The sequence below is a fragment of the Paroedura picta genome, chromosome 3 (genome assembly GCF_049243985.1).
Source record: "Paroedura picta isolate Pp20150507F chromosome 3, Ppicta_v3.0, whole genome shotgun sequence".
In the NCBI taxonomy this organism is placed as follows: Eukaryota; Metazoa; Chordata; class Lepidosauria; order Squamata; family Gekkonidae; genus Paroedura; species Paroedura picta.
The window spans coordinates 125,747,815-125,775,430 of record NC_135371.1 but is presented as its reverse complement, the minus strand read 5'-3'; the positions used below and the strand labels follow the sequence as shown (position 1 = coordinate 125,775,430).

At 43.2% G+C, this 27,616-nt stretch overlaps 1 protein-coding gene across 2 annotated transcripts in view; it reads right to left on the bottom strand.

Moving 5' to 3' along the window:
* GAS7 (growth arrest specific 7) overlaps positions 1–27,616 on the bottom strand; it is a 170,607-nt gene that overhangs the window by 86,972 nt on the left and 56,019 nt on the right. The window contains exons 1-2 of one of the 2 annotated variants that reach the window (XM_077327608.1): positions 14,081–14,204; positions 5,358–5,475 (exon numbers count right to left, since the gene is read on the bottom strand). In XM_077327608.1, coding sequence (XP_077183723.1) covers positions 5,358–5,475; positions 14,081–14,083 — 121 coding nt within the window. In that variant the 5' untranslated portion in view covers positions 14,084–14,204. Of the gene's footprint in view, positions 1–5,357; positions 5,476–14,080; positions 14,205–27,616 lie in introns of those variants that run through there. The other variant, XM_077327607.1, reaches the window with a different exon arrangement.

The following is a 27,616-nucleotide window of genomic DNA, read 5'->3' as shown; positions in this document are numbered from 1 at the left end:
CAAAGTATAGTAACATTCCATAATAATGACACAGAACATGAATGTGCTAATGAACATGGATCTGAGTTTTTGGAAAAGAAATCTGTGCTCAATTCCAGTTAGAAAAAAAGGCAAGGAACTGTTGTTCCTCATGATGATCAGTTTTCTGTTTCTAGAGACACTGAAATGAGTCACAACAATGGAGAGGTGGTAGTTAGAGATTCATTGGTGTTGCTGTTTGCTGTCAAGTCACAGCTGATTTATGGCAACCCTGTTCGGGTTTCAAGGCAACAGACATTCAGAGGTGCTTCTGCATCATGATCTGGATATTCCTTGACAGGCTTCCATCTAAATACTAGCTAGGGCAGACCCTACTTAACTTCCAAGATCTGATGAGATCAGGGGCTATTATGCACATAAAGGTTTTCATCAAGGTCACGCTGAGCCTTTAAAATCATTTTTTAAAACAGGTGTGTTTTTCTGCAAGGATTATGTATTTGAAAGACGAGCTTACAACAGCAAATAATGGGGGGCAATTCCTCCGTTGTGCTAGATGCTCACTGGCAGGCCATGGTCAGCTGCTATGACACATGACCACCACTCTGGCACATGCTACTGGCAGGGCCTTATGGGAATTGTACTTCATGGACACGGAGACCTCAACAAGAAATTTCTGTGGGGACATACAGCCTTTTGAAAATAATACAACCTTTCCCCCTCAGAGGTATGCTGTTCCTTGACTGAAATGGTTGCAAATGCTTCTGAGAGAATGAATGCATTAATTTCTGCTGGTATAGTGTTGTCATAGCAGAGGTGAGAGGATCTTCACTGAACAAGGGGCTCCACAAGCTCTCACTGGTGGACAAGGGACTAGAGGCTGTCTGTTTTCCCCCATTGGTGTGCAGTGGCACAGAGAAGGAGATGATAGTGTTTATGCATGCAAAAACAGATGTTTTCATGACCTTTGTAAAAGAAAAGTCATTTTAAAGCTGGTTTTAAATACTGCACTGAAAAGATACAGTGGCTGCTATGAGGGAGGAATGCCATGCAGCATCAAAAATACTATGGTGGCTTTTCCATGACAAAACCAGCTCCACATGCAGAAATAAAAAATTCAACGTCTTTTTGGACACACTTTCTGCGAGGTTTCCTGCCATGCATAATACACCCAAGTTAGCCCAGGCCATCCAAGTCAAGGTAGTTAGAAATTGAAGCTACCTGTTTCCACAACTACAGAATTTAAATCTTCCAACTGTTAATATATGATCTTCTTTCCATCCCCCAACAGCATAACACATGAACAAGTACACACACAAAAATTGTCTTTGCTTCTCCAGATAAAAAGTTGTTGGCATAACATGTAATACAGGACAACATTTTGCTTGATTCTGCAACTTTGGAAAGAAAGGCCACTGGCATCTATATGATTAATTGAAGGAACTAAAGAGCTCAGGACATGACAACATAGAGAACTTAGACACCGTCTGTAGAAATATCCTGATGAGACATCCATTTCCCAACCACAGTGTTGCTGTTCATCAGTCATGAACCTATATATTCCCTCTCCCTTGAGGAAAGACTCAAATTTCTAGGGACACTTCACTAAAAACTATCTGAAACAAACATGCTGTTCTATTTTTTCTATGATTTATTATTTCACATTCCATATACACTGGCCTCACAATTAATTTTCAGGGTATTGGAGCCACCAATAGCCAGAGAGCATGTAAAGATTTGCTTTCACTCTGAAGATCTGGTTTCTCCTGGATATTCTTCTCACTGCCCCATTGCTCCTTGGGCATTTCAAGGGTCATTCAAAGAAAAGTCCCTGCACTCCCAAGGTGTACAGCACATGGATTTACCCCAGCCAGCAGAACTTTGGCCTACCTTGGCGACAGGAATAGAAAACCTACTGCCAGTGTAGGAGCCACCAACAGGCTAGGCAATATGCAAGCAGAAAGACAGTTATGATTGGAGACAATAAACCTCCAGATACCAAAGTAAGATCAGTTTAGGATAAATTAATGTATATGTTTTATGCTGTTTTGTTTGCAATTTTAGGCACATTTGTAAGGAAACACAGAAAATTCAAAAATAATGAAATAACTTCCTATGTGGCAGAGAGTTTTGCACAGCTTTAGAATAATTCCTACTGACAGGATGAACCTTGGATATTTAGGGCAAAGGAAAGTAGGAATCTTGGCAGTTCTAACAGGGGGGTTTGGTATTAGAAGCCCTATTTCACCCACAGAGCCAGTGTTTCAACTGGGTACCACTGTATGCCTTCTTGCAATCTCTAGTGTGGGGTTGTGTCACCTGAGGAGGTTAAAGATTGTTTTGGGGCGCAGCCTAGCCCCAGTGTCTGCCTGTGCAATTGTCCTGGGGGCACCTTACTTTGGAGCAGCTGATCCATAATCTGGGCTTTGGAACAGGAAGTAGTATATGTTCCCTCGAAGGAGAGAGTCTCCTGAATGTCAGAGTGAAATAATTATGATGGTCCAAATCTCATTTTGGATTTCAGAGCTTTTATACTGTCCTCAATATTTGTACTTATTTGAACAAATAAGGAACAAATAAAGGACTAGGACCAACTTAAGCCGCATGCATAAGGGAAAGAAGCAAACTCCATCTGATGTAGTTGGAATATAAAAGGTTCCCCTTTAAGTGAGGCGACTGAGAAGGTTTGGGGCCTCATTCCCAAGAAATACCAAAAAAGAAACTGTGTCACAACCGCTGACTTGGGGAGCTCTTGAATCTTGGGGTAACCGTGATCTCTTTGCTTTAAGAGGAAGAGAATACACTCTAGCAGTTTGGTTGTTTCCTTCTCTGTTCCCTTGGGCATTACCTTCCAATAGGGTGGCAATTGTCCAATTGTCCTGCTTCAGCCAGAGTCATTAGCATAGCCAAATGGTTGAGCACTCTGTCCTTGGACCTGGAAGGCTCCTTCTTCCCACCCCATTCCTTCCTGCAAGCTACGGGTCCTAAGAGCACAGAGTGTATTCACATTAATTTAAATAACCTGGGATGAATCCTTGAATGGAGAGCATTTCTCCACAGGATTATGTCAGAAAACAAGCTGAAATGTGAATTAGAATGGGATCCTTATTTTTAAAATATAAGTAATTTGGCATGGATTCTAGTAAAAACCAAATGACTATTTTAACTCACATCTCCCTAGATCTCTGCAGGGCTGGAAAACAGTATGGGGATATTTGCATTTATCCAGAAAATAGTACCAGCTGCTAAGAGCACAGATTTTTAAAAGATCCCCCCCCACACATTCCAGAGACATCAATTGAAGAAATGCGTGACAACCAAGCATAGCCAGAAACAGATAAAGAGGGGAAATGAAGTTAGTATCTTCTTGTGACAGAGCTCTGCCTGCATGCAATACAAAGTGACATCGAGTCTCAATTAACAGGCTGCCACTTCTAGTCTGATGAAACTCTACTAAACTGCAAAAAAAAAAAAAAACTTGTGGGGGGGGCAGAAAGGATGTGTGATATATTACAGACCTTCCTCACATGAAAGAATTTCCAAATGTCTTTTTAAAGGGAAACACAATATTTCAGAAAAAAGCACCTAGTTGTGCAACATCACAGTCCTGTTACAGAGTTCACTTATTTCAGCACTTTAACACCCCTTAGAGTTAAACTGTAATCTTATTTTCTTAATCTTTTGAGAATGGAATGGTCTCCCTAATACAAATATGACCATTGACTGTTAGATGCAAGCACCCAAATATAATAATGTCATAATATACTGTAAATCAATCAGAGCAATGCCATAAAGCTGAGACAGTTGTAGGGAGAACAGCACCAATCCAAACTGTTGTAATAAAACAATCACACAGTTCTCATGAAAAATGACATGATACACCTTAACCAGGGCCAGGTATATGTAAAAGGAGCCACCAGCTCCCCCTAGTGCCCAGACCAAAGGAGTTGTCGTGCAGTTGTTTCTTACTCAAATCTGCTGAACTTTGCAATATCAGAACAAAATTTGGTATGCACAGTCAGGACACAATTCTATGTTTAATATCAGTTCAGTCTCCACATCCAATTCCAATAAGAAGATGGAAATGCAAAGTATACTGGAAATGCCAGTAAGCTGAAACACTGGAAAGAAAGCTGTGTACAATCAGGATACCATTTTCATCTCAGCTCCCTTCACTTTCTAAAGAGTCCAGAAAGGTGGAATGTTTGATATTTCCTAATGTAGCCTACAACAGTTTTCAAAGGAAGGAAACAGATACAAAATATTATTAAAGCCTACTGTAGTATCTGTAGGGTTGCCAGCTCTGGGTTGGGATATATCTGGAGACTTAAGAGTTAGAGATGGGGGTGGATGGGATCTGGGACGGGGCAGGACCTCAGTGGAGTAAAATACTATTGAGTCTACCTTCCAAAGCAGCCGTTTTCTCCAGTGGAACTGACCTCTTTCATCTGGAGATGAGCGATAATTACAGGAGATCCCCAAGTCCCACCTGAGGACTGGCATCCCTAGATAGCTGCAATGAGGCCACTATGCATTAGTTCTGTAAGTACAAGTACCTAGGAGCACAAATACCAAAAACCTAGGAGATGAGGCAGCCAGACTTTTACTGCCATATTCTTGCCCTTGTACCTTTTCACAACTTCCCTGCAGTGTGCAAACTCCCAGTTTTGCTCCACTTTCTTCCTAACCATGGCATCAGAGGACTACAATATCATTCATTCACCACCATTTCAGAAACAAAATTGTTCCCATGCTTGTAAAAGAGCTAAGTGAGATGGATGTAAAGGATTTCGGAACCCAAGCAGAACTGAAAGGAGCACCACTGTTTTATTCAGGCAAGGTGTCCAGGGACGACAGGCTTTTAAGCTCGGTTCACAATAGATCACTCCGCTATAAAAAGCAATTCCTGATAACTACAATAGCAAATGAAAAAGAGACGTCAAGCCATTCCCCATAGTCATTTTGGTTTTGTAAGCCTGGTGTTTTTGTGTGTGTTTTTAAAATATACACAGCTTTCTTTTTCAAAACAATCCCAACCAAGTTAAAAATAGATTCGGATGGGTAACCATGTGGGTCTGAAGCAGCAGAAGTTTGAGTCCAGTAGCACCAACAAAGTTTTATTCAAAGGATAAGGCTAAGCTTTCATGTGTACCCTGCTTTGAAGCTTGTGCTTGCACACCAAAGTGTGTACCTTGAATAAAACTTTGTTACTCTTAAAGGCGCCACTGCACTCAAATTTTGTACAAGTTAAGCATGTGAACTGACTTTTATTTCGTATTAATAACTAATAATATAGTTACTGAATTGTGACATTTTGGGGGTTGGTATGCATATCAAAATAAACAAACCATACAAATGCAGCAAACACAAATGAAGCTTACCATTGGTATAGGCATTCACATAGTACCTCCGGCCTTGGGGAGACATATAACTCTGCCAGCCAGGAGGGAGATGGCCATTTTGAGAGTCTTCCGTCTGAGGAGTGATTTTCCTAGGTTTCTGTTGACACAAAGACAGAAAAACTATGTTAAACTGGCTTTCAGAGAATGTAAAAGAGGCTGAACAACACATGTACAGTATGAATTTCTGAGTGTCCTATGTAATTCCTGAGGGCAGGGTATAGGACTCAGGGACGTAAGCATTACTAAGAACCCAAACACCTCAATTATCCTACTATCTACAGCCTGGGAAATGTATTCTGGCTATCTCTGAAAAGCGCAGACATTCCCTCAGGGGCAGGGAACATGATGGAATGTTGCAGAACCTGTATTGTCACTTTGCCAATCCAACACATTATTACGTATGACTTTGGAAAAGGAGAAAAACACACTACTCTGTCTCCCAATAAGAATCACTACAAACTAGATTCAGTATGCTTATCCTGCATGAATAACAGTATGATCTGTTGCTTGTTATGAACATGTCATGTAGCTAATGTATGTAAAATCTCTCCATCTAAGTACTTAGGACAAAGCATAATACATTTTCTATTTATGAATACGTTTTCTATTTATGCTTTACTCATTTTATATATTATTATTATTATTATTTTCTACCAGGAAATTTAGGAATGTGTTTAATGATGTCACCAATGAGTTCTCATATGCCTTTCAATCAACCCCTAAGACCCACTATGAAGCTTACTACAGCAAACAGGAAATGTCCATACACAGTCTCACATGTGATAAGTGTTTACAGAATCAAAGGGGTCCATTATCAGCTGTGAAAGATGTATTGTATTAGTGGAATCAGTTTCCAACTTTGGGAGCAAGACCTGCTGCTCTAAGGAAAGGAGATTGTCACTACCTTAAGGCTTCCATACTGAGCACTAAAAGGAATTTTCCAATTTTCTAAGATTATACAGGTTTTTTTTCTCCTCTCCAAGCCTCTTCAAATATGAGAGCATGAAGCCTTGCACTGTTTGATTTCTCAGCTAAGGGGAAATAGTTTACAACATTGGTTCCCAGCCTTTTTGGTATGGTGGCCCACTGGTTCATTTACTTTCTGTGGCAACCCACTTAAAGAGCATGGATATATCAGTAAAACTGCTTTGTGGCCAACTTTTTGTGTTGGGACTCACAGAAGAACAAGAGAAATAAAACTGTAAAACACTGGAGTTTGAAAATCTGCTGTCATCTTCATTATCAACCAAAGGTTGGCATGCTTTGCTTTGGATCCGATCAACACTCTGGAATCCAAGAGAATGTGAGGTGTCTAATAAAGAGAGTACATCCCTCCCTAGAGCATAATTCCTTGTATGTGGCCGATGTGGGATTTTACTGTGGGGACAGATACAGGAGAATCATAGAATCATAGAGTTGGAAGAGACCTCCAGGGTCATCTAGTCCAACCCCCTCCACAGTGCAGGAACTCACGACTACCTGCCCACCCACTCACAATCTGCCTAAGATCACAAAATTAAACAAAAGGTTTTTGTGAGACAAAATTAATAAGGTATCAGGGGAACTAGAGCTTCTTGTGGCGCAGAGTGGTAAGGCAGCCGTCTAGCAGCTTTGCCCATGAGGCTGGGAGTTCAATCCCAGCAGCCGGCTCAAGGTTGACTCAGCCTTCCATCCTTCCGAGGTCGGTAAAATGAGTACCCAGCTTGCTGGGGGGTAAACGGTAATGACTGGGGAAGGCACTGGCAAACAACCCCGTATTGAGTCTGCCAAGAAAACGCTAGAGGGCGTCACCCCAAGGGTCAGACATGACTTGGTGCTTGCACAGGGGATACCTTTACCTTTACCTTATCAGGGGAAGGAGAGGGGCAGCATAAATGAAGAACAGATGCAGAAGATACAAGATAATGATTTATGTGATGTGCACTTAAGACATATATCACAACACTGTGGGGGGTGATGGAACAGCAGATAGGTGATGTATATGGCTGAATGCAAAAAGGACTGCAATTAGGAGAGCCACTGACTGGGAATGGCATATTTGGTTGAGGTCAATCTGAACCACCGATTCCCACTGGCCCCCAAGTTTCCCTCCGATGACAATCATTACAGATCTGCCCAAACCAATGGGCCTTCAGTACAAGTTGATTAACATGTTCCAGTATTCTACCATTCTACAATGTTATTGTTATCAATATATTGTTGTTATTGTGACTCTTGTTACCATATTATTATAAGTTGAGTTATTTGTACAGTTCTCATTTCATGTAAACCACCCTGAGCCTTCGAGGAGGGTGGTACATTAATTAATTAATAGATTAATTAATTAAATGAGTAGATAAATAAACAAATAAATAAATGATATATTACAGAATTAGCTAGTGCTTCCATTCTACTCAGCTCAAGATTACTGAGAGCTATTGTGGGTCCTCATACACAGATTAACACGTTATACTATAAAGGACCAGAACAAATATCATATGAAGACATATTCACACAAATACCAAGAATTCCCCCCCCCCCCAGTGACCAGGACCCTCCAAATTTCTCCCCTAGCACATTTCCTATCAGCAGTCCTATATCAGATATGCACCTACACATCCCCTTTCCCTCAACACACAGAGGCAATGTGTTATGGGGGGGGGGGGAAGCATGGAGACCCTTTCATTGTTTTCCCTTTAACATGGACTAAGTAGAGGAACAAACTGAATTAGACCTCTAGCTCACCATCATAAACCTTCCCTTTGCAACTCCAGTGGCTAAAATCAGCAAGGTGCACACAGCAGAAAGGAATGCTCCAAAATGACATTGAGCGCCTGCATGTGAACAACTTTTGATTGGTTACACCCACCAGGGAATCTCAGAACTGGCTCTTCTCTGACCAGTCAGGAGTGACATACGTGACAGAAAAACCCCACTCCAATATATGCTGCAAAAAAGGAGTTGAACAAAGTAGTAGGTCATCTACAGAGTTGCAGAGATGCAACACGAAGGCCCTTAAGTCTCATTATCATAGTAGCATAACAGCATTACTCATTGCAGAAGTATGCACTGAACACAACCCAATGTTTTTCTTGTGCACAGTGCTGCTGTACAATTGCCAGGTGTTCATCTATTCAGCACAAACTTCCGTCAGGTACTCAGAAAGTGTTCCAATGCGTGTCCAAGGCTATATTCCACTGCCTTAGGTTTCCCTAAGCAGAGGCTGTAAGGACTATCTGGGGTAAACCTGGCCTGTTCTCTCCCCCCTCCCCCACCCAACCTCCGCAGTACTAGTATGACCTTTCCTTTCTTCCCCTCCCCAACTGGAATTTGCTGATGCTAGGCTGATTCTTCTTGCTTTTAACATAAACAAAGTGACATCGACTGGTCTGGGGCTAGGTAGGAAAATTACTGACCTGGTCATTCTGCAAGAATGAGACTAATTTAACAGCTTCAAACTCTTTCCGTTGATGAGGAGAAGTAGATAAAAAGCTTAGACTGAAAACTTCACTCCCACTAGCCACTACAGCATGAGGTCATTACTAACTGAGGCAGTTCAAAGTGTTCCTTGTTCTAACTAGGGCACACTAAATTCAATAAGTCTGGCCATCTGAGAATGTTAAGAAATAGGCTATGTATGTATTTGGAAATATACTAAGAAAAATCCTTAAGTGCTTCACCTAAAACCTCTTCTCACCCTTGGGACATTCCCATTTTCCAGGTATGGAACAGATTGTCTGGTCAAGTGTGGAATTGAGAGCACAGTCAAAGGACCCAGTGGTTTATGGCTGGAGTGAGCATCCTTAAGGGGGATGGGGAAGCACAATTCTTTAACAAGACACCACAACAGGCATTTCTAAGGGAAGTGAAGGATAAAGGTATCTTGTAAATTTCAGTCCCAGCTGTTTTATTATTTATTATTACATTTCTTAGCCACTGTTCCCAGACCTGCCAACTCACGGCAGCTTACAACAGGAAATTAAAAAAACAAAAAAGCAAACCCCCAATCCACTCCCCCATGCCAATCCTCACTGGTCCAATCCTATCCTTCCAGCTGCCATCTACAGGTTGTTGTTACAGTCAGGCCTAAGACAGTCCCTGAAAACACAGTAAACACAAATCCGTAAAAATATATATAATTTAACGACAGACTGTATTATTCTGCTTTCTGTCACTGTAGACAAAGAAGCTGAAATGAGAGAGATATTCTCACTTGCTAGAGGTACAGTCACCTCATCTCCTGTAGTGCAAATATTCTATCATATACTTCTTTACTGCTTGTTTGTCTGTGGAAGAATACCCTCTCAGAGGGTCAGTCTAGATGTTCTCAAGAGATCCTAAGTGGTGGCAGCAGGTTACCAGTGAGTTTTCCAAGGAATCCTTGGTCTAAGTTCCTAGCAAGGAAATACCGTTTCCCCCTTCCTACTCTAACAATAACAGTCATAAAAGAACTGAAAGAAAAAGATAAACTATTCAAAATAATTGCATCATGTAATACTTTTCTAAATCCTTCATTTGAGCATCTGAAATTAATGCTTAGTCAAAATGGGGAAGGAAACATATTTCGTAAACATTTTCCCCTCTCATGGCAATAGGGTAAAAAAAAATGCCAAGGGGCAAGAGTTGAGAGTGAGGACTGTTACGCAGGCAAGACAACCAGACTGCTACTCCTGCACAATGGAATGTACACACAAATGCATGTCCCACAGATAATACCTCTGTGTACAGGAATGGCATTCACATTTGATTACAGCCCCTGGGAAGCATGCCTGGCCTCGACCAGGGCCAGGCCTTTTCGGTCCTGGCCCCTATCTGGTAGAATGAGCTCCCAGAAGAGCTGAGAGCTCTCTGGGTTCCGCAGGGCCTGCAAGATGGAGCTCTTCCACCAGGCTTTTGGTTGAGGCCGGGCTGAATACCGGATGATAAGAGCGGGTCCTTCCCCATCCTTGTATAATTTGGACCCCCCCCCCCGGGAGGGGTCCTATCATCACCCCCAGTTTACATCTGATTTACATCTGATTGATATAGTGTCTAGACATTGGCGGCACAGAGGGAGGTTTCTCCCAGGAATCCTTTTTGATTTTGCATTGTAAGCCACCATGAGCCAGCTAGTCTGTGGGGTAAAAATTCAAATAAATAAATAAAGATTTCTTTCCCCTGTATTACATCTCAACGCAAGCTGCTGATGCTTCTGCTGCTTCTTCCCAAGCAGCAGCATGGTGAATTACCAAGAATAAAAACCTTGACCTGTTGGAGAGGTCATTCTATAACCTGTTTACTGCTTAGTCAGGCACTGCACTAAGTTTTAATGATCAGAGCCAGACCCTTCTTGTTAGCTGACAGACAGCCCAGAATGTGACCAAAAGGAGTTACCGGCAATGGGCCAGACCGACTAGCAGTTAGTATACGGATGCTGACAAATAAGACTTCAGTCTCATCCATTGCATTTCTTACCCTTTTTATTACTGCCAGCCAAATGTTGAATTTCATGAACCTTACTTTTGGGAAATCTCCACCATGATAAAAGGCAGAAAAGTTAGGTATCCTTCTTGTTGCATTTACTTGAAATTCACAAGTCACCATCAGCATCTATTAAATGGGAGAACTATGATGATTCTTCTAGATGTCCAAAAGATGAAGGTGGCTGCGGGATAGGCCAGTGCAAAGAAGAGCTGAGGCGCAGTGGAAGCCAGAAAATGAAGTCAAGCAAAGCAGATGATACAAAGGAAGAAATACACCAAGATCAAAGATTTTCTTTTTAAATGTCTTTTTTCTAAGAGTTCTCCACAGAGAACTGCATTTCAGGAGGCACTCGGGGTTACTGTGGGGGTGGTGGAAAAATCATACTCTGTAGGTAGAAGTATTTGTGTCTGCAGATGTGTTAGTTTGGCTCCAACCCCTGAATGATCTCTTTATAGTCTCAGTGTCTGTATCAGTGGGTTTCAGTACTGCCCTGCACTGGGCGTGGAACATTCTAGAACTAGACTTTTAGGCACACATTTCAGGACTATGTGGTAGTATATGTGCCCAAGGGTGAGGATTCACAGCTTTCCATTCAGTTCTCTTCCATCTATTATAGCAATGGTTGGGGACATTCTCTTCCACCAACGGCTTTTGTCGTCTTGTGCAGGCACTCTCCACTGCTCAGATGCTTTGGGGACTTTTTTATGCACGTCTTTTAAACCTTAAAGTTCCAAACAGACTGAAATAACCAGCTGTTTTTGCAGCTTTCACAGGGAACAAAAAGCAGGGGGCTAAAGGGACACAAAATCCTTTAACCCTCTGCTTTTTGCTCTAGCTATGAACTGCCATGAACAGCTTTAAAAGTTTGTGATGGTAGACCCGTAATGAATTTCAGTTCATAATCCATGAACAGGGAAAAAATTCATGGCAAATTTTGCTTCACAATTCCATGACTGCCAGAACACCATGAGTTTACTAACTAAACAGAGACTTCTTCAAGACAGTAGTAAAATTAAATTATGAATTATACAAAAAGGTGTGGCACAGACCAGCTATGGTACTGAAAAATATATCGCTGACTATTTACTTAGTCTTGGCAATATAGCACCTCTAGCTAACATCCATCTGTGTATGTCTGTCCCTGCAAAAAGGGGAAAATCAAGCATTTTACAAAATACTGCTCAGCACACATCCCAATCCAGATATATATACATATGCTGTTTTATTAAAACACAATGTGGGGGCTGCTGTGTGCCAAAAAGCCAAATTATACATCAACCAGCTTGAAGAAAATAATTGGAGCTTCCCAGATGGTTACTGATATCATGTGTAACTTAGAAGTTTTTTTAAAAAAAAAATAAGAATTCTGATGTTTTGGTGCAGAAGATTCCATCACACCAGTGGCAGAATACATGCATTGCTTATAGAAAGTCCCCGTCATTTCAAGATAAAAGATCTCAGCCAGGATTTACCCAAGCCCTTGGAGAGTTACTAGCACTCAAAGCAGACAATTCATGAAACAATGATCTGCAGCAGTATGAGACAGTTTCATGGATAGAACTCTTGCTCTGTGGGAACTACAAAGTGCTAAAGGCAGAACTACATGCTGGAAGAAATTCATGGCTGCTGCCCAGTCCCATATCTCTTTCTGACCTCTGGAGGCTGAATTCAGGTATAAATTCCACCAGTTATGCCATCCTGATGCAAACCCCCAATCAGCTATTTATGCCATACCTGAGGATTCCCCCGTACCTCAGGAGCAACATTCCTAACCTATCAGTGCTGCAGGGAGTGTCCAGGAGGCAAGAAAATTCTGTTCGGGTGACTGAAGTGCCTTCTGTTAGCAGAAAATTTAGGTTGGATCCAACTATGAATGAAAGTAAATTTGCATCACATTGCCATGTGCAAAGCCATTCTGTGCAAAGAAATGTTTACATTTTAATCTAACAAATTGTGCAAAAAGGACAATTCTGAGTGGAACTTGAACAATAAAGTTCAAAGAAGGTTAACTTTGAGCAGGAGGATAAACAACTGACACAATAACTTTGAATTTTATAAACATTACAAGATAAGTAGCGTGGGGTCTTTATACAGGTCTTTGCTATCCCACTGTACAATCTGTAAGATATTTGTTCCAGTCTAGATCATCAAATGGTTTCCAAGTGTGTGAAAATTTTGCAGTAAATTCATTTTAAGCCTGTATAAATCTCTGATTTTATACTTCTGGTTTTGTATTAAACCAAAATATCCTTTCAATGTTATGTTTCAAGCAAGAGAGTTGTTGTTACTAAGGAAGAGAAACACTGCTAGCTAAATTAAGGTGTGAATATGCATTCACACAAACATGGAAATTAATATTAGCCAATCTAGGATGAACTGGCTTATCCACAATGCATGACCATAGTATCAATTCTGCCTGCACAATAATTTACTCATGCAGAAATGCATTATGCTGATCTATATTGAACTCCTTTGCTACTTGCATGCCCCAGGATTTCATGTTTCTATATGCAGGCATCAAGTAGTGTCTCTAGTCTTATTTCTTTCTGTTCATAATGGGAGGCTGTGGGATGCACTAGTTTGTTAAACTGGACTACTGCAATAGCAGTACTGCCCACAGAAGTCTAAAATATTCTGGCAAGTACCTTGTAGCAAGAATTTGATTAAAAAAAAATAACCCTGTCCTCCAAACTCTGGTCCTAAGAATCTGTTTTACTCTAAGTGCCCCCAAACATTTTTTGCTTGAAATTTTAATCGTCAGTTTTCTTTCTTATATTTTTCCAAACACAAAGAATTCATTCTCCCACACAAGTTTCAATGTGCTGTTCTATTTCCCAGTATACTGTTTCCCCCCAGATGCCAGGGCTTGCCCTCTCTGCAATGCTTGGCCGCCTGCATTATAACAATTTAATAGATGCAGCAGAAGGCACTTAATAAAGATGCTTTGAGACGCGCCTTCTTTTTATAAGTGTGCTTCATCTTAATGATTCGCAAAATTAGCTATATCCTTCCCCCGTCAGCTATTCCTGTTTGTTACAACCAAACCGCTGTGAATTACAGAATGACAACTCTCAAAAGCTGATTGAGTTCTTCTGCTCTGCTCAGGCTCACACAGCATCAAAGAAAGTTCAGAGAATAGAGGTGACCAAAGGTATAATTATGACTAAGCTTGAAGATGAAGGGTGTAAATGGTATCTAGACACATAAAACCCTGGATTTCTCAACACATCTTGTTTTTCCTCTAAATAATGCCAGCTTACCATGTGTGCTATTTCTAAGTCCCCTGAAGTTCAGTCCCAAGAAAAAGTTGGTGGACTTGTTCTTCCTTTCCAAGGCAAGAGAAGGAACTGCTCACTATCTGCTCTGTTTTCTGTCTACAGGCAGAGACTCAAGGTCCAGCAACAAAACTCAGAGGAAGAGGAACCACTCTGAGGGGCCTCCTTTGTGTGTGTGTGTGTGTGTGTGTGTGTGTGTGTAGTTCCTGTCACTCAATTTTGTTATTTGGAAATCAAAAGGGTTCCTTCTAGAGAATTTCCAGATGTGAAGCTTCTGGAAAGCTTTTTCCCTTTGCCAGCTCTTAAATGTTTGCGTAGGTGATGGTGAGCACAAAGCCAGAGTCTGTGCCACTGACTAAGTGGCACTCCATACATAGGCAGGGCAAACAACAGCTGCTTTGTTAGCTTGCCTCTGGCCCCAGCCTCTTTAACCTTCTATGTCCTTCTACTGTCTCACTGGGAAACTTTTCCCTAAACTTATATCAAGCCAGTCCTTTGTATGGATTGACCAGCCTGCATTCTGTACTGGAAAGTAAGAAGCAAAATAACGTGACCAAATGGACACTGTGTTCACCACCCACTCAAAATGCTCCCATTTAAGCAACATGGTGGGGAGAGACTGAAAATAAAGGCAAAGGAATATGTAATCTGGCTGCAAACTGAGAACATTGCTTCTTGCCCTGCATCGAGCTGTCTCTACAATAACATCAAAACAGAAAGTATTGCTCTCACTCTGACTTGACTTTATGGCACTGCAGCGTCATCACATTCATAATGGGACTAGTTAGAATCTCAGTTCCCGGAACAAGGAATTGTAAAGAGAGGGGAAATGATGCTAGAGGAATTGTGAATATTAGAAAACAAGTTCAGAAAAGCTATTGTGATGCTTTGGGAGGGTGGATTTTCAGTTTCTTCATTCCCAAATTCATACTACAATGTTTGCAGGAGGACACTTAGAGGAGCATTTGTGGGGTGGGATCCAACCAGCTTTTCCGCCTGTGAAAAGGGGAGGAGAGATCCTTTTCACCAATGAAAAGAGTATGGCAAGGATCATGGGACCTACATGGACAAAAGACACCCCCCTCCCAACCCTAGTGGGATGAGGGTTGCAGTATGGAAGGGAAAGACTGAATGAAATAGCTGGCTGGATACAGCCCATAGTACAATGATTGTGCAATTCCTTCATAATTCTTTGCACATTTTGGAGGCTGTTCTTTGTTCTACTGTTTTGTGCCTTCTTATGGCACAAAACCTCCCAGAGCCGTAAAGAATGGGCGGTATAAAAATCCAAATAAATAAATAATAAATAAAAAGCAGAGCATGAATTAAGAATTGGTTAATGGTAAACAACTCACACTACAATTCCAACTCAGCTCATGCTGCTACTATTTTTAGAGAAGGGAAGCTAATAAATGATAAACCATTTACAGCCCATTTGGGGCATTCAGCAGCAGTAATTACCTTGGCCACCCTGCCTCATGATCTGTGCCAAGAAAGACAGACACAGTGCAGCAACCCTGTTGATCTAGATCTCATGGCAAATTTCAGCACCACTGCCCAGTGTACCTGCCTAGGTGATCCCTGGTCAAGAGAGGTACGTTTGGCCTCAATTAGGGCCCCACCTGGTGGATTGAACTTCCAGAAGATCTGCAGCCCTTGTCAGAGCCGACTCAGAACTGCAGGGCCTGCCAAAATGGAGCTCCTCCACCAGGCACTTGGTTGGGGCTTATGAACCTCACTGATAATACCCTCCATTCAAGAACATTGCCTGGGTCCCCTCCACATGGATCTCTACCCTGGAACCTAAAATTTGAAATCTGAAATGGAAAAAAAACAAAATCAAAATTAAAATTATGCTGATGAACTGTAGACCAACTAAGAAGAGCAGCTGAGTTGATTGTTTTATAGGTTTGAATATTGTTTGAATGTAGTGCTGTTTTACTGTTTACATAATGATTGTCTGTTTACATGAATGTTGGAAAATGCCATGAGCTGGACATGCTGAAAGGGCAGTAAACAAATCCCACAAATAAATATAAATAAATACAATATAAGTATGGGGAAAGCCCAACTTCCCGTGGTTTCATCTTTAACCGCTCCTCGCGGAGCAGATTAAATATTTCGCTAAGGGCCCCCAAGGCAGGCCCTGTCTGTGATGAGGAAGGGTGCCGATAGGCCCCTTGCCACCGGAAAGACAATCCGAGGGCCCAATCGGCAGGCGCAAAGCGCACAGCGCAGCTCGCAATTGGTCCCTTGCCGCTGGACTGACTAATCGACCCGCCCCCCTTCTAGCTCACCCCCAGCCACCCGCCTGCCGCCATTACCTGCCTCCCCGCCGAGGACAGGTCGCCGCCTTGCTGCCCCACCCAGCCGGCCGGCCGCTGCTCGCCCTGGCCCTGCCGCCGCCTCCAGCCGGCTCCTCTAGAACTTGACCCCCGGCCCACACAGTAGCCATTGGCCTGCGATGCCACTCAACGATGGAGACGCTACTCACTGCTCTCTCCCTCACTGTGTCCCTCCGCCACTACGCGACGTTGCCCACTGGCCCGCTCGACACCCATCTTTGCCCCCGCGCCGCCCCTGCCGTGGCCACGCCGCTCACCTCCTGCCCTGCCAGCCGCGCCTTCACATCCAGAAACACCGCCGCTGTTCACTCTGAGGTAGGCCGCCCTGCGGGTGGGGGGGGGGGCCAGGACGAGCCACATCCGGCTCACACAACGCCCCATGGCTGCCCTCGGGTCCGGACCCTGCCCCAGTGTGCCTGCAGAGCCGGCCCCTGATTTTCCCGACACCCGCTAGCGCCCGCTTCATTCAGACTGCAGCGGGCTTATTTTCTAGTTGTATATAAAAGTACACCTGATTCACCACTGTAGCATTAGAGTAGCCTTTCTTAACTTTTTTACCATTGAGCATCCCCTGAAACATTCTTCAGGCTTCAAGAAACCCAGAAGTGGTACGATGGTGCAGAATATTGTTGGAAAGCATAGCTGTATGCATCCCCACCTGAGGCCTCTCCCTTCTTACCCCCTCCAGACTCATCATGGGCCATTTGAAGGGGAGGGGAGGTTAATAGGACCATGTATGGTCATATCACCCAATAAACAACATTTTTAAATATATATATAAACTATTAACTCCCATCCATTCAGGAAACCCTTCCAGGGCCATCAAGAAACCCCAGGGTTTCACAAAATTCTAGCTGAGAAAGCCTGCACTAGAACGTCATGTGCATACAGTCAAAGCACACATAGAGGTTCCCCAGAGAAACTGTCCCTTTAAGATTTCTCTCCCCTTACTGCCTAACCAAGTCTCCGCTGACTGACTCTTGCCATTTTTACTCACAGTATTAAATGCGAGTGCTTGGGGGGCAGAATGGAGCTTAAGAACTCTTTAATAACCACTGGCACCTTTAAGACCAACAAAATTTTATTCTGAGTATAGGCTTTCATGTGCCAGCACGCTTGTTCAGATATTCTTCAGATATCTGAAGAAGTCTGTTCACACATGAAAACTCATACCCAGAATAAAACTTTATTGGTCTTAAAGGTGCCACTGGACTCTTTTGTTCTGCTGCTTCAGACCAACATATATTTATAGCCAGTCACTGGCTTTTCTCCCCAATTTCTCTCATTAAAAAAAAATCACTTTAGTAGGGTTATAATAAAAATAAAACCATATAACAAAAAGAATGTGAGGGCAGACATTGCTAGATTTTTAAGGGGACTACAGTACTTTAGCAGGTGATTTCCTCAAATCTGCTTCAAGGTCAAAAATAATCTTCTAGCAATGCGAAGTGGTCATCATGTAGAATCACCCTGCAGAGTGACACAAAGCGATATTTATTTACACTACGGACTCATGGTGGCTATTGATTATACCTGGTCAGTTCATCTCTTAATTACAGATAGGGAAGGGTGAGTCACACTCTGACTAAATTTGATAGTCATCTACATTCTGCACAGTGATGAGGCTAATCAACCCCTCTCTTGTGCTGCTTGACCTTTTGCATTCTTTTTCATCTAGGCTTTTAGTACATTTTTACCCCACCCAAACTCTGAGGAATTCAAGGCAATTTGCACGGCTCTCCCCTTGTTCGCTTTATCCTCACAAAAGGCTTGTGAGGAACGTGAGAAACAGTGAGGGGCCCAAAGTCACCCAGCAGACTTCAAGACATGAGTAGGGATTTGAATCTGCTTTCCCAAGATCCTAGTCCAAAATATAACTGCCATGCCCTGTGCTCTTTTACATTTCTTGTCACACTTTCTTTTCTCCATGCTCACAGTATAGACACCAAGCTGCTTATACGATCACTTCCCACATCTAGTAAAGTGGCTGTGGTCCATGAAAGCTGTGCTTGGAACATACAAGAAGGCTCTGGGTTGTTCTTCTTGCAACAGGCTAATGTAGCTATCCCAGTCCTTATGCAGCCCCTTTTGTAGGAGCAAATAAACACTGGTTCTTAGGTTGTGTAATGGAAACTGCAGCATCTATATGACTATGTGCTACAGACAACCTGGGAATCAGTATTTTTTTATTGTACAACATGTTTGATTTGGACAAAACAGTCCTCTTGAGTTCACATCTCTATTCAGAGGTCACTGAGTATGTCTGAGCCAGTCACAAACACCCAGCCTCATTTGACAAGGCTGTCACTCATTCCACCACCTATTTGGAAGAAGGATGGATATAAATACAATACTTAAAGAGGGCAGATCAGGAAGAACCTTTAAGATAACAGTTTCATTGTCTTATGTCTAACCGAGGAAGTTCCTGACCTGGTGGTTGAAGGGGGGCGGGGGGAAAGGCTTTAAAACATAATCTCAGAAGTCAGTTTAGACTGGGCTTCCCAAAACAATACTTTTTCTTCCAATCAATCTGTGCACAATTCTCAGTTCCTGTCTCACTTTTTGTGCACACCTATTGGTATATATGACTAGTAGTCCCACCTACAATAACTATAGTCTATATACCTTGGTGGGAAAAACACAATCCACACATTCTGTATGTTGAAAATTAAGTGTGAACCTTAAGTACATTATTCACTTTGCTCCAGCAGCATATATTCCAGGCATTAAGGTAAAGGTGCAAGCACCGAGTCATGTCTGACCCTTGGGGTGATGGCCTCCTGCGTTTTCATGGCAGACTCAATACGGGGTGGTTTGCCAGTGCCTTCCCCAGTCATTACCGTTTACCCCCCAGCAAGCTGGGTACTCATTTTACCGACCTCGGAAGGATGGAAGGCTGAGTCAACCTTGAGCCGGCTGCTGGGATTGAACGCCCAGCTTCATGGGCAGAGCTTCAGACAGCATTTCTGCTGCCTTACCACTCTGCGCCACAAGAGGTTCTTATTCTAGGCATTCGAAAAGCCAAAAGCATCCTTAGCAAATATTACTACAACCCAAAAGAATCATGGCACTAAGACTGAATATATCTTTCCACACCACATACTTTTGCTCAGCAAAGTAATTACAGCAAATACTGTCTGACCACGAATTCATGAAGAATAGTAGCATTACATATGCTGAATCCTCAGATTAATGCTACTCGTGGAAATGGCTTCACATGACTTCCTGATCCATCCTGAGGAAGACAGCCATCCAGAGCCAAAGGTCAACTGCACTCAGAAAAAAAATACTTCTCATTTACCAGCTGCAGGAAATACACACACAAAAAGAGATCCTAGAAAGGAAACATCTGTGCCCCCTGAGTGATTATTACTGCATTCCTTTGCATTAGTTGCTGGCATTTCTAGATCTTCCAAATTTGTCAAAATTCCATTCTAAATTTTATTTAAAAATTGATGTAAAGCACTCCATGGGATGCTACACACTGGAGCCAGAAGTTTGTTTTGCCCAGGAAGCACATGCAGCAGTGTCCCCAACTTCAGTACCTCTAATGCTACCGAAGTAAGGAGTATACAGTGGAACATGAGAGGCCTATGTGGGCCTGCACAGACGATATCCTATGAACAGTAATTATAGGTAAGTGCTGCTTTGTTTTCATCATTGATCTTCTGTGCAGTTCCACATGAGATTCTAGCAAGCTATTCACTAGGAGGTGGAGTGCACTCTCTTCACTTGAACAGTGAGGAAAGATGCTAAAGATGTCATTGTTCCAATAGAATGGATGTTAATGTTTAACAGGTCTCCTATTTGATCCTGTAAAAATGTTCCACTTTTTTAGAAGTGGGTTGGAGAGATGCTGGCTTTTGCCATGGCTCCTGTACAAGGTCCTCAATATCTTCTAACACCAAGAATGCAATAATATCAAGAGTCTCCAAATAGAGGTGACTCAATATCTTGTCCTTTGTTTTATGTTCAAACGTGATGACATCTATTTCAAAAGACTGGGAATACAGATCAAGTGTTCTCCATACATTCAGAGGTCTTCCATAGAGGAAGCCGGAAATGGCTTGCCCACTCTTTCATCCAGACTCAAATCCAATTCAATGGCAGTATCTTCCCCTCTCACAGCAGGTATAGGAGAGTAAGGTCTACATGACACCGTTGCAGAAGGCAGATATAAGGAAACCCAATTAGGGTAGTGATATAAATTTGTATCCTTGGGAAGAGTGAAATTGCCACCTCATTCTTTTAGATAGCCTGGAAACATCATGCACAGATGAATTGCAGCTGAAGCTAAGACCATGGAACCATGGCCATTTGCTTCAGTTCAACATCATGTAGGACTTGACAAGCCAGTTAGCCTGCTTTCTGCTTTAAGTTTTGATGTCCTAAGCTTCCAAGTTTTTGGGGGTGAAGGTCTGGCAGACTTTGCATGTACAGGATTTGCATGCAATAAACATTCATCATATTTGTTGGGTTGGGTTATCTTCACTCCATGAGTACATATGAACTCAGAGGCCATAACAAGCCCAGAGAACCATGGAACACTTCCTCACCAACACGGAAAAACTCCAATAACACAACTTTCTCCTTTGGTGGCAAAAGAGGCACTGTGGCTGGGGATACACAATACCTGGGAGGGAATGTAAAAACCTCTCTGATGGCAGGCCTACTCGTGTGCTGTCCAGGTGTGCAGGCAGAGAAAATAGATGACACAAGTGTTAGGTTTGTTATACTTTTTAGAAATATGTTTTTAAAAATTAAATCTTGTAGAATGTGAAAGCAAGCAATGAGTGCTTGAAACATACATTTTATACGCAACTCTTAGGGAGCATGGAAATGGCAAACAGATTTGTTGCTGTTCTGTGAAATCACCACATCAATTATTATGTTTATCTCCAAGGCACACCTGCCATTTATGTAATCCTATCGACTAGTCATATTTCAGAGGGCATTTACACGTACGCCTGCCAGCAAAGAGCTAACCCAGTGCCCCCTCCGCTTCTCATTTCACTGAATATCTAAAGAAAAGGTGGTGCCACTAAGCTCAGTATGGTTGATACAATTGCTGGGTATTTCAAAATGTTTCCATCCCCATTTCCAGAGGAGGGGGAAAATCCCAACCACAAACACAGAGATAACAGAGTAAGAAAAGAAAATCCTTACACTGCATGTCGTGCCTAAAAAGAGGAAGGTGGTTCACATGAGTCATCAACTTTTGTGGATGGATCCTAATGTATATTTGTCAACCTAATGAATTTCTGTTTTGCTTTAAGGTAGTAACACCAAATGGGGTGGGGGGGGGGATGGGAAACACACCACAGAACTTCTGAGTGGGGTGGAGCTCTTGAGGTTTTCCTCTGACAATTCCCTCTCCCCATAGGGAGAAAGGTTATGCCTGGTCCAAAAGGTATGCTGCCTGTTTCAGATTTCTCACTCATTTACATTTGTGGTGCACGTGGTCTTCATATACAAAGCTTTATCTATCCTGAATCTCAGTATAAATCCCATCAGAACAATCTTACAAGTTTAAGTTAGATATTGCTGCATCCTAAAACAACACGAAAAATAGGGGGGAGGGGGGAGGACCCAGTAAACAGCTTTACTGTCACCACCATTGTATGAGGAAACAGATAACAGATACAAATGCATTTATAAGAGGGAGTGGAAGGAGAAAGAATCTTTCATGGCTGTTTGATGGGAGGGGAGGAGGTTGTGCACAGTGAAATGTACCGGCCAAAATATTGACTGCAGGCTTGTGGGGAAGTCTTTTCCCGAGGGATGCCACCGCCTGAGCCCCTGCTCCACTTGCTTTCCCGCCGGCGCCCCTGACTTCCCACCACCCACTGGAGGGCACTGCCAGCAGCAGCTGCACAGTGCCACGCCAACGGGGAGCCCCAGCCATGGTGGCTGCTGGAGAACACCAAAGGTGAGCTGGCAACAGAGTGGCAGGGCAGCCCCCGAAGCAGCAGCCAGGGAGGAGGATGAGGGGGAGACGCAGCCCGGTACCGACTGATCCACAGACTGGTACCGGTCCCCGGACCGGGGGTTGGGGACCACTGGTCTAGATGACACAGGTTATTCTGTTAGAAATGATAGACATGTAAAACTGTGCTTCAATGCAGATGACTGGTTAAGATGAAATAGATCTGTCGCTGTAAATAAGAACATATCAATGAGATAAGGGGAAATTATCCACAATGAAAAGATATAAAACTCATTTTGAGACATCCACGTTTCACATTGAGATAAAGGTTTGAAAGATTTCCACAGATGGATGGATGGATGGATGGAGGATTTCTGCAGACTTCCATTCCATTGCAGACTTCCAATGCCCCCCATCACAACATGACTAAAAGTCCCCTGACTTCTAAGAATATAATTTGGGAGGGGGCATTTGGGGCTGCAATGAAGCAAGGAGACAAAAAAGTAACATTCTGCTGATGGAAGTCCATCCACCAGCAAAAGTTTTCAGAACCATCCAAGCCAAAGTGTTACTTCAACGCAAATGTACCATTCATGGATAATTTATCACACAGAACATTCCCCTCTGGTAGCTCCAGAGGAACCACAAAGATTTCAAAAATATGCAGGAATTTGAAATGCACACCGAAGAGTAACCTAGGACTGTGACAGTATCCAGTTCCTTCCCCAGCACCCTCCATTTTTATGTCGTTAGACTTTTGGTTCATTCTAGCATCTTTATAGAATGTTAGGTTTCCATGGCACCTGATATACCGTGTGATATTGGGCTTATATTTAGAAACTGGAACAAGGATCATGTGAGCACCCAAATGGATATGCTGCTGTTGTTATAGCAACCAACTTCTCTCTACGATTACTCAAATCAAGATTGTTTTCAGTTAGAGAAGAGAATTCACAGTTGAACAAAGACCGCCTCAAAAGTCTCATGGTTTCAGGGACTTGACCCAACCTAGGACAGACGTCACTTATTTCTTAGTATTAAAGACTAGTGGCAGACTGAGGCACAGCTGCGTTTCTGCAGTATTCATGATTGGATGCTATTCAGTCAGTGTATAGTTGGAGAGAATTTAGGAGGAGCAAACATGATGGTGCAGGATGGCCTGTGATGACCCTTTCAAGAATCACTTGCCCAGATCCATGAGCACGTACCAAGCCTAGCCTGTATGCACCACTTCTTCAACAAAACCACATTCTGTGGCATCACTGCATTGTTCAAGCTCTCTAAAGAGCTTTGTTGCCCTCTTGACTATGGTCTGTTGTTTTTGAGCAACCCTGAAGCTGTCAGAGTCACAATGCAGGGGCTAGGCCAGCTGCAAAGTGAAATCTGTATGGAGGCCTTGCATCACAATGTCAGGGTGTCCACAATACAAACAATCAGTGGATAAATCCAAGTTTTATAAACATGAAATTCTCAGCCACACAGGCGTCTGCAGAACTGTATGTCATCTTCTGTGCTGCTTTTGCCAGTATCTAAATGGCTGGGAGAAAATTGTTATAATTCTATTCTAATTATCCTAAACTCTGGATAAAAGGTGGGCCAAGCTGAATACATGACTTGTGTGTTACTCTCACATTGGCTACTAGGCTAACACCATAAAAAATGCCTCAGACATGATAAATTACCACTTGATACTCACCAAGAAGTGTCCTTCTCATCATAGGTCAGGAGGACAGCTTGGTGGGTGTTTCCCATCTCTCCTTGAGGGAGGCAGGACTAAACTGAATTTCCTGTCTCCCAGTAGGGAATGCCTTCCTTCTTCATTCGGGATTCTCCAAGAGCCATTATTAAGAGACTGCAAGACAGAGCTCTTCCACCAGGAATTTGGTTGAGGCTAGGGCAGAGACTGCTGATAGATCTTGGGTCCCTCTGCCCTTTGGCAATCTGAACCCCCTCCCCCAGGCCAACATTGTCAGGTTCATCTATTTGGAGCGGTGACAATGATTGTGAGCAGTAGAGCTGAGGGCCTGCATGTGAGTTATTTTGTTAATTATGCTGCCATTGTTTGCTTGATTGTTTATATGTTTTCATCTTCCAATGTAAACTGCCACAAGCCAGCTGGGCCGAGAGTAGCAGTATATAAGTTAAATAAATAAATAAAGGTAAAGGTAAAGGTATCCCCTGTACAAGCACCGAGTCATGTCTGACCCTTGGGGTGATGCCCTCTAGCGTTTTCTTGGCAGATTCAATACGGGGTGGTTTGCCAGTGCCTTCCCCAGTCATTACCGTTTACCCCCCAGCAAGCTGGGTACTCATTTTACCAACCTTGGAATGATGGAAGGCTGAGTCAAACTTGAGACGGCTGCTGGGATCGAACTCCCAACCTCATGGGCAGAGCTTCAGAAAGCCTTTCAGCCGCTTACCACTCTGTGCCACAAGAGGCTCTTCAAATAAATAAATAAACTGTAGCAATAACCACTATAAAAATATGGTTAACAGAAAGGAAGGCATAACAGAAGAAAGGAAGGTTCTGTGCCTACTTAACTAAGCACACTGATGAGATTGTTCTCTTTTTACTTTAGGCTAGGACATCTACAAGATTCTAATCTGCAGGAACATGACTCTTTGAGCCTCTGCTGATACATGACTCGTCCCTATCTGGAGACTGCAAGGCTACTCTTTATCTCTGATGTGATGGGCCTCAACCTCACTGGGAGGGGCAAGCTGTCTCCTGACCTACAAGGAGAAGGACCCTTCTTGGTGAATATCCAATGGTTATTCTCCCTCTAGATCAGAAGGACAGCTTGGCGGGATATACAAGAGCAATCCCATTTTATAAGGGTGGGTAAGCGTTTGCAGAGTACATCACCAGTTGAAAACCTCTGTGCCCAAAGGCCACTTCTCAACTTCCAATTGGTCTATCTTGTAATGCCACATGAAGATGTAGGCAATGGACTCAGTAGCAGCCCTACAAACCTTCTCGACTGAAGCCGTTAGTGAATGTTGTGTAGTGACTGAGCTCATAAGAGAACATGCAGTGATCCCCTCTGGAAACACCTTTCCCCGGGCCCTGTAAGCCTCCACAATGATGTAGCAAAGACCATTACTACAGACTGGCTTGGTCATGGCCTTACTTGTGTTCAGTGGAGACACCCACATGAAGAGACTATCCATTTTCCTAATGTCCTTGGTCCTGTCTATGTAGACCTTGAGAGCTCTGTGCACATCTAGTTTGCCATATCTGCCCTCCTGTTTGGGATGGGAGAGTTGCGTTAGATGTTTATTGAGCGCTACCTCCCCCCCCCCCCGACAGAATTTCTGACATTTCTCTGAACCTTCCCCTGCTTCCTTGGCCAGGTTTTATGGCTTGGAGAGGCCTTTTCTTTCCTGCTGTGAGAACTCGCTCTTATCTATCAGTGTCCTTGGTCTGTTTGGGAAATGCTGGAGATTTACTACCAGAAACAACAGGCAAGGCAGATCAGATGTCTCCAGCTATTCACATCTTTTTAAATCATAGAATCATAGAATCATAGAGTTGGAAGTGGCCATAGAGGCCATCTAGTCGAACTCCCTGCTCAACGCAGGATCAGCCCAAAGTATCCTAAAGCATCCAAGAAAAGTGTGTATCCAACCTTTGCTTGAAGACTGCTAGTGAGGGGGAGCTCACCACCTCCTTAGGCAGCCTATTCCACTGCTGAACTACTCTGACTATGAAATTTCCCCCCCCCCTGATATCTAGCCTATATCATTGTACTTGTAGTTTAAACCCATTACTGCGTGTCCTTTCCTCTGCAGCCATTGGGAACAACATCCTGCCTTCCTCCAAATGACAACCTTTCAAATACTTAAAGAAGGCTATCATGTCCCCTCTCAACCTCCTTTTCTCCAGGCTGAACATTCCCAAGTCCCTCAACCTATCTTCATAGGGCTTGGTCCCTTGGCCCCAAATCATCCTTGTCGCTCTCCTCTGTACCCTTTCAATTTTATCTACATCCTTCTTGAAGTGAGGCCCCCAGAACTGCACACAGTACTCCAGGTGTGGTCTGACCGGTGCCGTATACAATGGGACTATGACATCTTGTGATTTTGATGTGATGCCCCTGTTGATACAGCCCAAAATGGTATTTGCCTTTTTTACCACTGCATCACACTGCCTGCTCATGTTTAGTTTACAATCCACAAGTACCCCAAGGTCTCGTTCACACACAGTGTTACATAGAAGCATATCCCCCATCCAGTAGGTATGCTTTTCATTTTTCTGTCCCAGATGCAGAACTTTACACTTATCTTTATTAAATTGCATCTTGTTCTCATTTGCCCATATGAGATAACCCTTTTCCTATGTGAACCCCTCTTCCCGCCTAAACTGCCCTTCTATGTATATCACTACAGGGGCTAGCCATCCTTGTCTCTGTCAATGCATCCTGCAATTGCTACAGTTGTCCTGTTTCAACCTTACAGAACCTTTCAATAAAGCCTGACTTCATAGCACCACATGTGTCTGGAACAGCTTTGTACGAGGGGGTATCTTCTGGTCAAGTGGACCAGCCTACAGTTTGTGACATAGTTTGTTTGCTGGAACTAGGTTAAGAGGGACAGTTTGCCCCAATTGAAATTGCTCTTGACTGTCCACCAGCTCCAGATGATCCTGACCTGATGACCCAGGACCATCTGTATATTCCAGGTGTTGAGCATGAACTCATTCCCATCAGACTGCTTCTGAATTCAACACCTTCAGCCATGTCAGCCTTACCAGCCAAAGAAGTGATGGGCATCAGGTCTTGATAGCTGCTGTGGTTAATTGAGTGGTCTTGAGTATCTAGGCTAAGGGAAGAATAGGGACGGGCAAACTGTGTCTGTAAACACTCCCAGATGCTGCAGATTCTGTGACAGGGTCAGGGACTTCTTTTCCCTGTTGACAACAAGGCCGACCTATTCTAACACCTGGAAATCACCTTGCGTGTACGCTTCGAATTTTGCAGGGAGGGCATCCTGATAAGCAGGTTGCATATTTAAGGATGAATGTGGCTCCCCTCTTGACAAAGCAAGGACCGTCACATTCACAAAGACCCTTGGGGCCATTGACAGGCCAAGGATAGGGCCCTGTAATTGTGTCACCCCCTGTGCAAAAGCATAAGTAAATCTGTGAGCCTGACAAACAGGGATGTGGAGGTACACCTCCTACAGATCCAGGGACAAGGGGGATTCGCCCTGTTGAAGTGTCTCTGCTATGGACCTCAGGAATTTCTGTAG